This window comes from Glycine max, chromosome 2 (assembly GCF_000004515.6).
Source record: "Glycine max cultivar Williams 82 chromosome 2, Glycine_max_v4.0, whole genome shotgun sequence".
In the NCBI taxonomy this organism is placed as follows: Eukaryota; Viridiplantae; Streptophyta; class Magnoliopsida; order Fabales; family Fabaceae; genus Glycine; species Glycine max.
Window position 1 is genome coordinate 10,695,741 of NC_016089.4, and position 12,588 is coordinate 10,708,328.

Below are 12,588 nucleotides of genomic sequence, written 5' to 3' on the forward strand. Positions count from 1 at the left end.
CTAAAATTCAAATCAGAGTGATTTAAGACTACTAAACTAAAATATTTGTATGCTCTAAACTCAGACAGTTCCTGTGACTGAAATTGAATTGAATTATTTATAAAATATCTTTTAATTCCCTAGAAAAATAAAATGTGCAGCATTATTATAAACTATCCAAACCCCCACTACCAGTGGATTAGCAATGTATAGGACATTATACAGTGAATTTTAACCATTTTATCTTGTATCCATAATCAATACAGGGCCACTTCCAATGAGTCGATTTAAACTCTGAATAAAAAGCTGAAATTTTGAACATGAGCATTGGGTAAACCATATACATGCTATACTTTTTTCAATTATATGATGAATGAATTTCTATCAATATACATATTTTGTTCCTTTGGGGGGCTTAAGCATATTAGCAATTAGCGTACAGTTGCTTCCCTCTCAACAAAAGGGAATATGAATTTCTCATCAAATCATCTTAATCTTCAAATTTCACATCAAATCATCTTGATCTTCAAGGGACCGATTACGAGCTCGCAGATTCAGCTTAAGACTTTCGGGTAGAGGAGGTGTCCTCCCTCTGCGGAATAGAACTGCAAGAGCCCTCATTTTCTGGCAAAGATCAAATATCTGCATGAAACAAAGCAAATGTTATGGCACAAAGTTTTTTCATGCAACAGAAAGAACAATGACAAATAACAAAATGCTTAATTCTTTGTACCGATGAGGCTTCTATCTCGGCAACACCTTCACAACCTTGACCACCTCCTTCTAGCAAGTCACAATACTTTACTGCCTCGTTTGCATCTTCAAATACCTGCAACATGTCAAATTGCAAGTGATTACGAGTGAATTGATAAAAAAATTACAATAAACCATGCAATATGTTGTAGACGTAAGATTGTTTCATTGAACATAAAAATTAATCCAATGAACCTCTACTCCACCCCCACCCCCCCTCCAAAAAAAAAAACGAAAGAAGCAATCCACATGATTAAAGTTTGCATTAAGGATCAACTTAAGTTACCATGGTGAAACTTCAATTCTAATTGAAGAACCGCCCCAAAAGTATCTAAAGAACTGCATTTATGTTTTGACAAAATTTGGATACAATTGTTTAGATGCTTTTGGTGTTCTTCAATCAGAATTGGAGAACCTTTACATTAACCTTGAATGCAAACCTTAATCACGCAGAATTATCAAGGTGAACCTCTAATTTTGATTGGAAAATAGCAGCAAAAGTATCTAAAGAAATGCATCTAAGTTTTGTCCTTTTATGTTATGTCCATAGCATGGTTCAACTTATTGTTTAGGGTAGTAGGGACTAGGGTACATTAAGAAAGGTGAAAAACTAATCAAGGAATTTTTTAGTTTCCATCCTAGTTTGAACTAAACAAAGTAATATATTACAATTGAAGTAACCATATAACAAATTAACAATTGAGTTCAAACAAAAGGGAAGAACATATCATAGTATTTGATATTTCTGGCTGCATTTCATGTTACAAAATGTTTTCCACATGCGGAACAAACAAAAAATTAAGCCACAATCCCATGTTTGCGAATGTGAATAGAACACATACCAGCACTCCCTCTCTAACATCTTCCACAAGCATTTGAAACTTATTAGTCCCTCCCCTCGCTTGTTTTGACTGATTTCCAATTCCAGAACTCCACTTGCTGCCTTTAGAAAACAACAATCCAAGCTCTCTTTCAACTTCGCTGTTCCAGTGTTGCACAAAAAGCACACTCAATGCCAAACATCGCTTAAGAGAAAATCACAGAACAAATTGAATCATTAATCAAACAAACCTTCTATTTCTGCGGGTTTTCATTGTGCACAGTTGATTTTCCTTTTGCGTGAGTACATACACAGGCTTTGAAATCTCTCTCCAAGGGTTGGCATCTAAAACTGATGAAAAGAAAGGAAAAACACACAGCACAATAGTAATGATTTTTTTTCTTTCTCCCTTCAATTTTTGGAGGTACAATAATAATAAGTTTAAACTATTCGCTTCATGCTTGTAAAAGCACTTTTCAGCAAACTTTAAACAAAAATTGTTTTCTGATTATAATCGATTATTGAAATAATTTAATTTTTGCAGCTATCCCAAACACACCTTAATGGTCTCTATTTTTAAGTTGTAATCTTTAATCAAGAAAATTGTTACTTTTAACTCTTACATATGCATAGAAGTAAATTTTGGAGGTTTATCAATAACAAGGGTAAACTATTATTCACTTAGTGTGTGTTTAGTTTTAAGTTAGATTCTCTAGAATCACGTTGAAATGGCAATTAACATGATTTTAGATAAATTTTCACATGTTTGACTTCCCATTGAATCAATTATTTGGAGTTAAAGTAACTTTAGGTAGTTTGTTCTGGAACAAAAAATTTATATTGTGTTTTACTACTAACTTGCTTTATAATTAAAAAAATTCAAAACCAATTCTAATCAAAATCAATTTCATCACTATCCATCCAAAATCAGCTTTGTAAAATCAATTTAGTCCCTATACAAAAACAGTAAGTTTCACACAAGAAAAAAAAACTGAAAGTTTTAGTTGTTACACATGCATAAGAGTTAAATATTGGGCCCCATCGCGATCATAAGAGAAAAAAAAAATAAACTGTCTGATACAGTAAAACTGATACAAAAGCTTTCTAGCAGTGATACACCAACTGTTTAGAGACTAAAATTTACCGTATTCTTAAACAGGGACCAAAATTAAAAAATGATAATAATTAATTGTAGCAACCAAATGAATATTTTAACCTAATAGTAATAATTATACAGAGGAGGTGTGTGTGGGGTACCGTCGTAGCTGCTGGTGTCGAAGGATTGTTGGAGATTGCGGCGCATGTCGTAGGCGCGTGAGGATACGCGCTTGACGAACTCGTCGGAGGTGCGGGGAATTGCGCCGTCCATGTGAAGAGCCCTTTCGACTTCGTCATCGGTGCCGTCGCCGGCGAGGGTGCAGGACACCGACACGTGGCGGCGGCGGCGGCTTCTGGTTCGGGAGGAGACGAGGCTGGGAGGGAGGCGGCGGAAAGGATGGCTCGGAGGGAGGACCATGGAGGGCGAGACGGAAGGAAGGGAATCCATGGTGAATTCAAATTGATGAGTTTGACGAAGAAGAAAAAGAAGAGAAGTTGGAAAAAGCAAAAGGAAAGAAAGAAGAGTTGGAGTTTGGGCTGTGAAGATTTTTTTGTGAAGTGGGGTCCACGTGGATCTTATATGTTCCTCCAAGCTCCTAGGCGTGTCGTGGTAGCTCACCAATTTAGACGCGTGCGTGCCTGTTCTCGCGAGTTTCGCGCGATTCATTTTTGTTTTGGCGTCAACCACACTACTCCAGTTCGTGGTCATTTTGTACATGCTTACTTACGCCACTCAACCACTTCCTATAACACTCCTCGGTTTCCTACTACGATTCATGAACCATTTATAAATAGAAAAAAATTTAGAGTTTGTTTGAACTACTATGATTAATGAACCGTTTATAAATAGAAACAAATTTAGAGTGTGTTTGAATGAAAAAATTTTAAAATTTTAAATTTTAAAATTTTTAAATATTTCAATTAATTTTTTTTAATTTTAAAATTTTATGTTTGGATAAAAACAATTATGAGGAAAAAAGAAAATAAATAAGAGGATCATTCACGTGAGGAAAGAGTCAGAAGTTTGAGAATATAATTTTGACGAATATTTTGGAAAGTTCTTCTCTCAAGAACACAATTTTAATTTCTCATATTTTAGGAGAAAATTAAAATTTCACATTTTCAGTTATTCAAAATTCTATTTTAAAATTTCAAAAATTTAAATTCTTCGTAAAAAAACCATCTAAACAATGAAGTTTAAATCAAAGAAATTTAAATTTTTGATAAATTATTTTTCTCAATTAAAATTCTCTACCCGAACACACTGTTAAATAAATGATTATTATGTTTGTTTTATTGCTGTAAACAAACTTTTGAGATAAAATGAGATTTGTAAAAGCATCCCGTTTTTTTTTCTTTTGTAAATCTGTGTTCGTAAGGTAAACCATTAGATTTATCTTGGAATTGGTGCATTGTATTTTGAATGAAAATTCAAACTTAACCTAGTTCGGTCCCTCAATGTGTAAGTATATATTTAGTTTGGAGTTAAAATTGTTGCCATACATGTTCAAATACAGAACCAACATATAAAAGCAAAAGTAAAGATTGTGATCCTTTAACAAAAGTATATTTACCTCAAAAGTAATTTTTCACCTTATTTTCAAACATGTTCCAAGTCGGGAACAATTTTGAGCATGTTTGTTTCCTTGTGTTCTAACGGCAGTGCACAAATTCTAATGAGTAAAACGCAAAAGTAATAAAGTTGTTCATTTGCATTTAAGTCCAGTACATCAACACGCATTGGCCAAACTACGTTTGGGGCTCCCCACTGCATCCCCAAACATGCACTTAGTTCTTGAAACAATAAATTTTTTTACTTAATCCTTAAATGTATAAAAATTATGATAATTATGTTTTGTTAATTTTGTAGTATCATTTTATCATTAAGTTATAATGTTTATAGATGAAATTGATATTAACTTATATTTTTTTTATAAACAATTTGATATTAAATTCTAAAACTTAGAGATTAAATTGTCATTAAATTATACAAGTGATATAATTATCATATTTTTATGGATTAAGAGACTAAATTATATATTTTTTTCTTTCAAGAAATAAATTATTACTAATTTAGACATTCATGGAACAAAATAGTTATGTAGCCAAACTTTTACTAATTGCACGGTATTTTAAAAGCCCCACATTTTTTACCACAAATTTGAAAAAAAAAATAGAATACAATCTAAAAAATTTATCATATTATCTGGTTATAAATTGTTATATATGATAAATCAATGGGTGTAATATGGCATTCAATGTCGGGTGTATTATGTCATTAGTCAATGTGTCACATCAATATTTTTTGTTAAAAATGAAACCATATCAGGGTTAGGAAAAAGGACCGCTGCTATTAATTTCATCTATGAAGCAAACACGTAAAGGAATTGACTAATATGTCTCTGGCACACATCAAACGCTTTGTGTAACTCGTTTTCATGTCAAAACATACGTGGAAACAACAGATTTGAAGATAATAATAATAGAAATTGCATGTTCAGCAGTGTTTCTTTGCTGAGCAAAGGCACAAGCATACAGCATTAGCACAGGATTTGAAATCCATAAACTTAAGAAATGCTAGCAAAGCATCATGTCATAAAATGAGTACACTAGAACAAAATTACTTCCATTAAGTGAATGCTCTTACAGTTCAAAAGAAAAACATTAATGAAGAGCATAAAGAGCAAGGTATCATTGAAAAGTTACCAATCTTAAAATAACAATGGGGAAATAATTGCAGAGATATGATAACATCACACTTGTCATATGGTTCCTATATATAAACCAAACACATAAAAGCATTAAACATTGCTTCCATCCTGTTGTAACTTGTGTATATTAGCTAACGAGATAGCTTGTAAAAAAGAATAATCACTATAGCAAAAACAAGAGCTCCAATCACGGATGCAACGATCCATTTGTTTCTAGTTATTCTCCGTGACATGGTAGTTAAAACCTTCTTACTCTTGTCGATAGCATCATCTATCCCATGAAGCTGCAAGGCATAGAAAAATGACCATCAAAACAATCGTCACAACTTCTATATTGCACATGTTATGTTGAAGACTCGCAATCGTATCCCCCCGAGGAAGAGTTATATATCATGATTGGTATTAATACTTTTCCTTAGAGAATAAGATCATCTCATGGTTCTTTCCTAGTGAATGAAAAAGGACTAAAACTACCTAAAGTTAGCATAATAAGAACTCAATTTTAAAAAAATAGCATTCACATATCGGCATACCCTTTTATGGGAGTTCAGTAGAGTCTCTCTCTGACTGTGCAAATCTTGGAGGATGTTGACACCTAGTTCTTCAGTCTCCAGCAAGGTTCTATGGCTCTCCCTAATTCTCTCACCCGACTGGTTTATTCTCTCCACAGACATTGTTAATCGTTCTCTCTGATCAGCAGAAGCCTGCAATATCATCCATATTTTCCCAACAAACAATAGATTAGCATCAGATCTAATGCACTACTTGGGTTACAAGTGTAACAACCTTCAAAAACAAACTAATTTCAAAATTCAGAAAACAAAAAATGAGGGAACATGCCTAACAGCACTGGATATGCATTCAAACTGCACTACTTCAGTTACAAGTGCAATCAATTTCAAAAACCTATAGTAATTTAAAACTTTAAAAAACTATATTGGGATATTCTAAACAGGGCCCAAGATATGCATATGCACACATTTGCAACCTTATTTGCAATAAACAATCAGTCATATTCTCATCACAGGCATAACACTCTCAATTATCATAGTAATATGCCATGCTTAATAATAATAATAGTCATCATTCACAGTCTATTAGAACAATGGCAAACCACAACCATTCTACAACAAATACTTCTGTAATATAGCTTGCAATAAAACCGGGCACAGTAATTGATCAACCTCACATTCAGTCACAGCTATTTCTTTAAAGTTAGAACATCAATGGTGTCCAGGAACTACAACGATAAATTCTACAACAGAATTCGGGATTAAAAGAGGCAAAAGATAACAACATTACATACCCTAACATGATGTACTAACAAAAAACTAATAGTGAAAAAACAGTAGTAAACTAGTGACGAAAATGAGTGCATAAGTATGGAAACATTCAATCAATGACTGATTGACCAAAGTAGGGCACTTTTAGAAACTATTTACCAAAATGGGCTGTTTTGAAACATTACCAAACTGTGACTATGTTGACCATAGACAGGTCAACTTGCCAGTCAAAGTGGAGAGTTCAGTGCTATGGCAGCGCTTATATTTATTTTTTAAATTGAACTAGCAGTCCACGTGGCAAGTTGTGTCAACCCAATGTGGCACATCACATCCAATGTCCAAGAATGGCATTTTCAGAACACACTAGTCTAACTGGCAAATTCATATGTGGCACGTCACATGGACTATTAGTCCAATTCTTAAAAAATATATAATTGTTGCCATGGCACTGAACTCGCTACTTTGACTGGTGAGTTGACCTGATCAAACAGTCAAAACAGCCTCAATTTGGTAAAATGTTTCAAAACAGCTCCTTCTGGTAAAATAGTTTATAAAATGCCCTACCTTGATCAATCAGCATTCAATCTATCAAAAGATCCCTTTTGGAAGAGCCATAGGCTATGTTTGTATAAACGTTGCATTCCATTGAATGGAGAAGCAACGATTTTTTGTTGTCAAGTTTGCTGAACATACACTTAATGGTAGTTACTATCATGAACCAACTATCCCAAAAGCTTATGCTACTAGATTAAGAAACATGAATGATGATGTTATATTATATTCCAAAACATGTCTCTTCATGCAAGAACCCTTTGGGCTTAAAGTGTAGACAGTGCATAGGTCTCTCATGTTGTAATTAGGGAAACATTCAGTCAATTAAAAGTGTTGAAATTAAAGAATGATGTGTTTATTTCATGATAATAGTATTATACTTGTATACAAGGCTGAGAGAATCAATCTCATAAAATTAGGAATTAGAATCAATCTATCTATAGAAATCATGGAAAGAAAGAAAAATTTCCCTAATTACATTAATGGACAATATTTTCCTAATTACACCAAATATCTCAACATACCCCCCCAAGTTGAAACTTACTAAGTTTTAAGCTTGTTACAAACATACCCTTTAAAAAAATCAAAATTTGAGATTGAAGAATGAAGGGACTGTGACAATTCATTATGACTATTGCAGGGAACTTTTGGTAAAGTCAAGAGAGTAGATTAATGTCACCGATAGTGCATGACTTGAACCAAAAAGGGCAAATCTGCCAAAATGATGACACGACAATAGGGGACCAGTTACAATAACCAAAGATTATTTGAAACATGCATGAAAAATGAATGACAGAGTAGATAAGAACCAAGACAGAAACACAAGTGTTAAAGCACACCAGAGATATCAGTGGTAGAAGAAACCAATGGAAAAGATGGTCAGAATAAAGAACACAACCAAGGACTAGCAATAGGAGGACACAGGTTGCCAAAAAAAGTGTTTAAATTTGAAATGCGCCAATAAAATGCATAGCGGTAAAATTGTCTGAAACACACTGGTAATATGCATGGCATAAGCAGAGATGGAGAAAGAGATGGTCAAAATGAAGAACACAACTGGAAGAGGGCTGAACTTGTAGGAAGAAATAACATAACGGAGAGGAGCTAAAATGCTGCAAGATGTTGGACAGTTGACACAACATATAAGATGATTCATTTGCAAGAATAATAGTGAAATTACAGTAGAATACTGAATTTTAGGGAGCTTTGCAATGAAGTAGTGATGGGAAGACCATAGAGGATGGGACTGCTCTAAGTATAAGAGAGTCAAGCCCATAAATCAAGGATAAGAATCAATCTACCTATAGAAATAATGGAAACATAGTAGAAATTCCCTAATCACATTAATTGACAAAAATTTCCTAATTATATCAAATATCTCAACAAAAAGATAGCTATTTGAAAAGCCTTAATGGTAGCTACTATCATGAACCAACTATTTCAAAAGCTTAAGTTGCTAGGTGAAGACACATCAATGGTTTTATATAATATTTCATTATTTCTAACATGTCCCCTCACACAAGACCCCTTTGGGCATGAAGCAAAGACAATGCACAAGTCCACCTTCTCATGCTGAAATTAAACTTTTTTTTTTATCAAACTCTAGATCACTTGGTCATAAAAGCTTTGATACCATGTCACGGACTAACTATCCCAAAAGTTTAAGTTATTAGGTGAAGATACAAGAAAGGTTATGTATTATTATTATATTTCTAACACTTTCTTCGATTGGAGCTCTCTAACCAAGAAAGTCACACTTTTCTTTATTTTTTAAGAAAATGATGATATCAAGTAATACAACCCAGGGTTCCAAATTTACCAAATGTGTATTTGCCATTCCAGTCTCCAACAATTCTTCACGGGCAACCTCGTCAGCATTAGGTGATGTTAGCCTTTTAAATTCCTTTTTCAAATTGGTTAGATCAGATTTGTATTCCCTCAACTTTGCAAGAAGCATTGCTTTTACACTTGGCTGCAAACTTCTCGCCTCAAGGTCCATTTTCCGAATCTGAAGAGAGAGAAGAGTGATATAAGAGAGGAATAGAAGATAAAACCTACAAAAACAAAGCACGGACATGTAAGAAAACATTCATCTTAGTACCAGAACATCAGCATCATCTAGTCCCGCTTTAATCTCAGACAACTTCTGCTGCTGCTGTTCTGAAAATAGTGTTGATTTAAAAAAAAATCAGTAAACAAGATTTAACGTTAAAGTAAACGATAAGCTATCATACATCTTCATGTCACAGAAGCATGCTCAAGATAACACCCGACACACAGCACAGCAAATTAAATCATCCACTTCCTCCAGAATCTAAAAGATATGCATGTTGCCAGCCAGGGATCACCAAAAGAAACACATGAACAAATCCATGTTTCCATGAACAAAAAGATAAGCAAATTAAATCATCCACTTCCTCCAGAATCTAAAAGATATGCACATCTTCATCGCTTTTAATGGGCAAACACTATTAACAAAAGAAACACGTGAACAAATCCATGTTGCCAGCCAGGGATCACCAGATTCAACAGCAGCAACCGGGGAAGAACATCAGAAAAACCGAAGAACATGACTAGTCCCAATAATATAATTCACTCAACTGATCAATAAGATAGGGTTCATCAAATCATATAGATCGAAACATTTAGCGGTAGCACAAAATTATTGAATAACACAAAATAATGACTTTTACTTGTTTTGACCACATCATGACAATCAAATAATTTATATTACTACAAATTTTGTATAGTAATAATCCCTATACTCTTGCTCAAAGCCAATTTAACACAATCCAAAGGACAATTAGGAAGAAGAGTGTTTCTATTAGAAGCTCCATTTCCCAATAAATATAAAACTCTGGAGACAGATATGCATGAAAAAACACAAAGGGCAGTCCAAGACATCAAAACGCAACACAGAAAAAGAGGCAAACGACAAAAGGGGTGAATGAAACGACGATAAAGTTTGGATTTTTAAGGTACCCTGGCCAGAAACAAGAGAGGCAGAACTGCATTTGCGAGAGAGATTAGCAGAGAGCTCACAGTACTGGCGCTCGTACCCTTCGAAGACCTCACTCATCTTGTCACCCCCTTTTTCCAAAAAGAGCAAAAAAGTTGAAAATTGAAGAATTGGAAAATTGGAAATTGAAAATTAGAAACAATAGAACCCCATCAGTGCAAGGTGATGGATTCGATCTTACCTTAGTTTGAATGAAAAAAGGGGTATGAGGGATCTGAACAAGATTGAGATTTTGGGTGTGTTGGTGTTAACAGTGAAAAATGGTATTGGAAAATATGAGGAGGGGAAGGAACAAGAGCAAGTTTCGTTTTGCACCGTAGGAACTGTAATTTCACTAACCGCAGGGAAGGAGCACCTGAGGTTAGGACAGTTTGATATGGATGCTGTGTCGTTAGTTGACGGTTGCCGGGTTTTATTAGATGGTACAAGTCAACAGTCAATTTTTGTTTTTACCATATCATTCCAGTCAAACCAAATTCGAATTTCTTTTGCCTTTTGCCTAACATGTTGTTTGATCGAGGGGAAAAATGATGGAAGAGAAGAGAGTCAAATTTTTGTTTTCCTCCAATATTGAAAGATTTGGAGGAGACAGAAAGAGATTTAAAATATTTCAAAGTGTATTAACTAAAACAGTTCAAACATTTGTGGTCCTTTGTACGAGGGAGGTCTCGGCCAAAGATTCTTTGTCAATCTCAACCAAGCAATTATTCTTGCTTTAACCGAGAAACTCATTAATTTTGATTATCATTGGGCTAGACTTATCCGAGCTAGAGCCTTCAAAGGTGCTTTACATCCTCGTTGTTATATAAAATCCTCCCTTCGGTTTGGTATGAAGAACTTCTAGGCTACAATTATTAATTACACATTTTGGGTCCTTGAAAATGGTGAGAACAACATTTTTGGGCTGCATAAATGGATTTCTCAACCTATGTCCTCTGTTGTTAATGTCCCAGATCACATCTTGTGCAACCTTCAAGCCCTAGTCATCAACTTCATCTCTGAAGGGTGTTGGAATTTGCCCATTTGGCTTAAAACAGAAGGGATGCAACTCTCAACAGAAATAGAAATTAAGCACTATCACCCCCTTTTTTGAAGTCAAGGATCAACCAATTTGGGAATTATGACTTTTAAATCTGCATTCTCTTTTTAAATCCCCCAAGAAATATCATTCCTTGGGCCAAGCTAGATCTTTGGTTCTTTGGTGCCTCATTCAAAATAAGCTCCCAACAGACGACACTTTATTCACTAGAGGTTTCCAAATGTGAGCTTTGCCACAATTCGATGGAAACAATAGACCATCTCTTCCTTAACTGTTGTTTTGCTTCTTCAATCTGGGACTGGCTCAAGAAAAAATAAAATTAGACTTCGTTTGGACAAATAGTCCACCCTAAGCATCCTTTCTGTTTTGAATTCTAACAGTTGAATGATGTTCTTATGGTTGCCATAACTTTCTTGGTTTCAGCAATTTGGGACAACCAAAACAAGTCCAAATTCCAGAATCAAAGAGCTTACCTTTAAAAAGCCTTTATAGTTATCTTAGCCAATGTTAAGCTTGCAGGAGACCACTCACTCTCATTACTACATATACCCTTCCATCGAAGAAATCTCCAAATTGAAAGCTCCCTGCATTAAGCAGGCAGTCAGCTGGTACCCCTATCCATGGCCGGATAAAATACAACAATGATGAGGTTGCAAACAGATCCCCATGCTTAGTGGGTTGTGGTGCTATTTTCCGAAATCATATGGTTGATGTAATGGGTTGTTTTGCTTTATATGTTGGCGTAGAGCATGCCCTTCATGTTGAAATAATGGCGTCTATAAATGCCATTGAGATCACTCATGATAAGGGTTGGAAAAAACTTTGGTTAGAATGTGACTCGCTGTTAGTGGCGCAAACTTTCAAAACAGTTGTTATTGTCTCAAAGCAACTTAGGAATAGATGGTTAAACATGGTTCAGTTAACTGTGTTCATGTCTTTTCTGCTAACCTTTCACAAAGCCAGTAATAATTCATGGTTTTTGCTGGTGGGATTTTATCCCCTCCATCATTATTCATTTTTTTTAAAAATGATAGGCAAGGTGGTTTGAATATGTATTAAGGTCACAAGAGACTTGGTTTAAAGAGTAGATTGTATAATTTTTAGTATGTTAAAAATGAGAAGGAGATAAAATAATGATAGAGGAAATAATTAAGGAAGATCTAAAATTCAATAATATTTTTGAAAATTTGATTTTTAACTTATCTAATAAGCTAGTATGATTCATATAGTCAACTTCATCTAGTGGGCTAAGAGTTTATTTTTATATTTTAATTATAATAATATTTTTTATTAATTAATAATATAAATTTATTTTATACTGACTACATATAAAA

The 12,588-nt window shown here is 34.3% G+C and overlaps 2 protein-coding genes across 3 annotated transcripts; both read right to left on the reverse strand.

The window, feature by feature from the left end:
* Nucleotides 1-306: 306 nt before the first annotated feature.
* On the reverse strand, nucleotides 307-3,408 carry LOC100789464 (uncharacterized). Its single transcript, XM_003518697.5, has 5 exons — nucleotides 2,810-3,408; nucleotides 1,804-1,903; nucleotides 1,575-1,713; nucleotides 713-808; nucleotides 307-621 (listed from the first exon to the last, which is right to left on the reverse strand). The coding sequence occupies exons 1-5, from the start codon at nucleotides 3,366-3,368 to the stop codon at nucleotides 484-486; spliced, it is 1,032 nt and encodes a 343-aa protein (XP_003518745.4). The 5' UTR covers nucleotides 3,369-3,408; the 3' UTR covers nucleotides 307-483.
* Nucleotides 3,409-5,208: 1,800 nt separating this feature from the next.
* On the reverse strand, nucleotides 5,209-10,561 carry LOC100527319 (vesicle transport v-SNARE family protein). Of its 2 annotated transcripts, NM_001251190.2 has the most exons (6): nucleotides 10,397-10,561; nucleotides 10,179-10,286; nucleotides 9,298-9,356; nucleotides 9,016-9,204; nucleotides 5,895-6,065; nucleotides 5,209-5,645 (listed from the first exon to the last, which is right to left on the reverse strand). In NM_001251190.2, the coding sequence occupies exons 2-6, from the start codon at nucleotides 10,273-10,275 to the stop codon at nucleotides 5,493-5,495; spliced, it is 669 nt and encodes a 222-aa protein (NP_001238119.2). In that variant the 5' UTR covers nucleotides 10,276-10,286; nucleotides 10,397-10,561; the 3' UTR covers nucleotides 5,209-5,492. The 2 variants fall into 2 exon arrangements, with proteins under 2 accessions (NP_001238119.2, XP_014618599.1); XM_014763113.3 differs by lacking the exons at nucleotides 9,298-9,356; nucleotides 10,179-10,286; nucleotides 10,397-10,561 and adding an exon at nucleotides 9,431-9,453 and having other exon boundaries at nucleotides 5,342-5,645; nucleotides 9,016-9,250.
* Nucleotides 10,562-12,588: the final 2,027 nt, after the last annotated feature.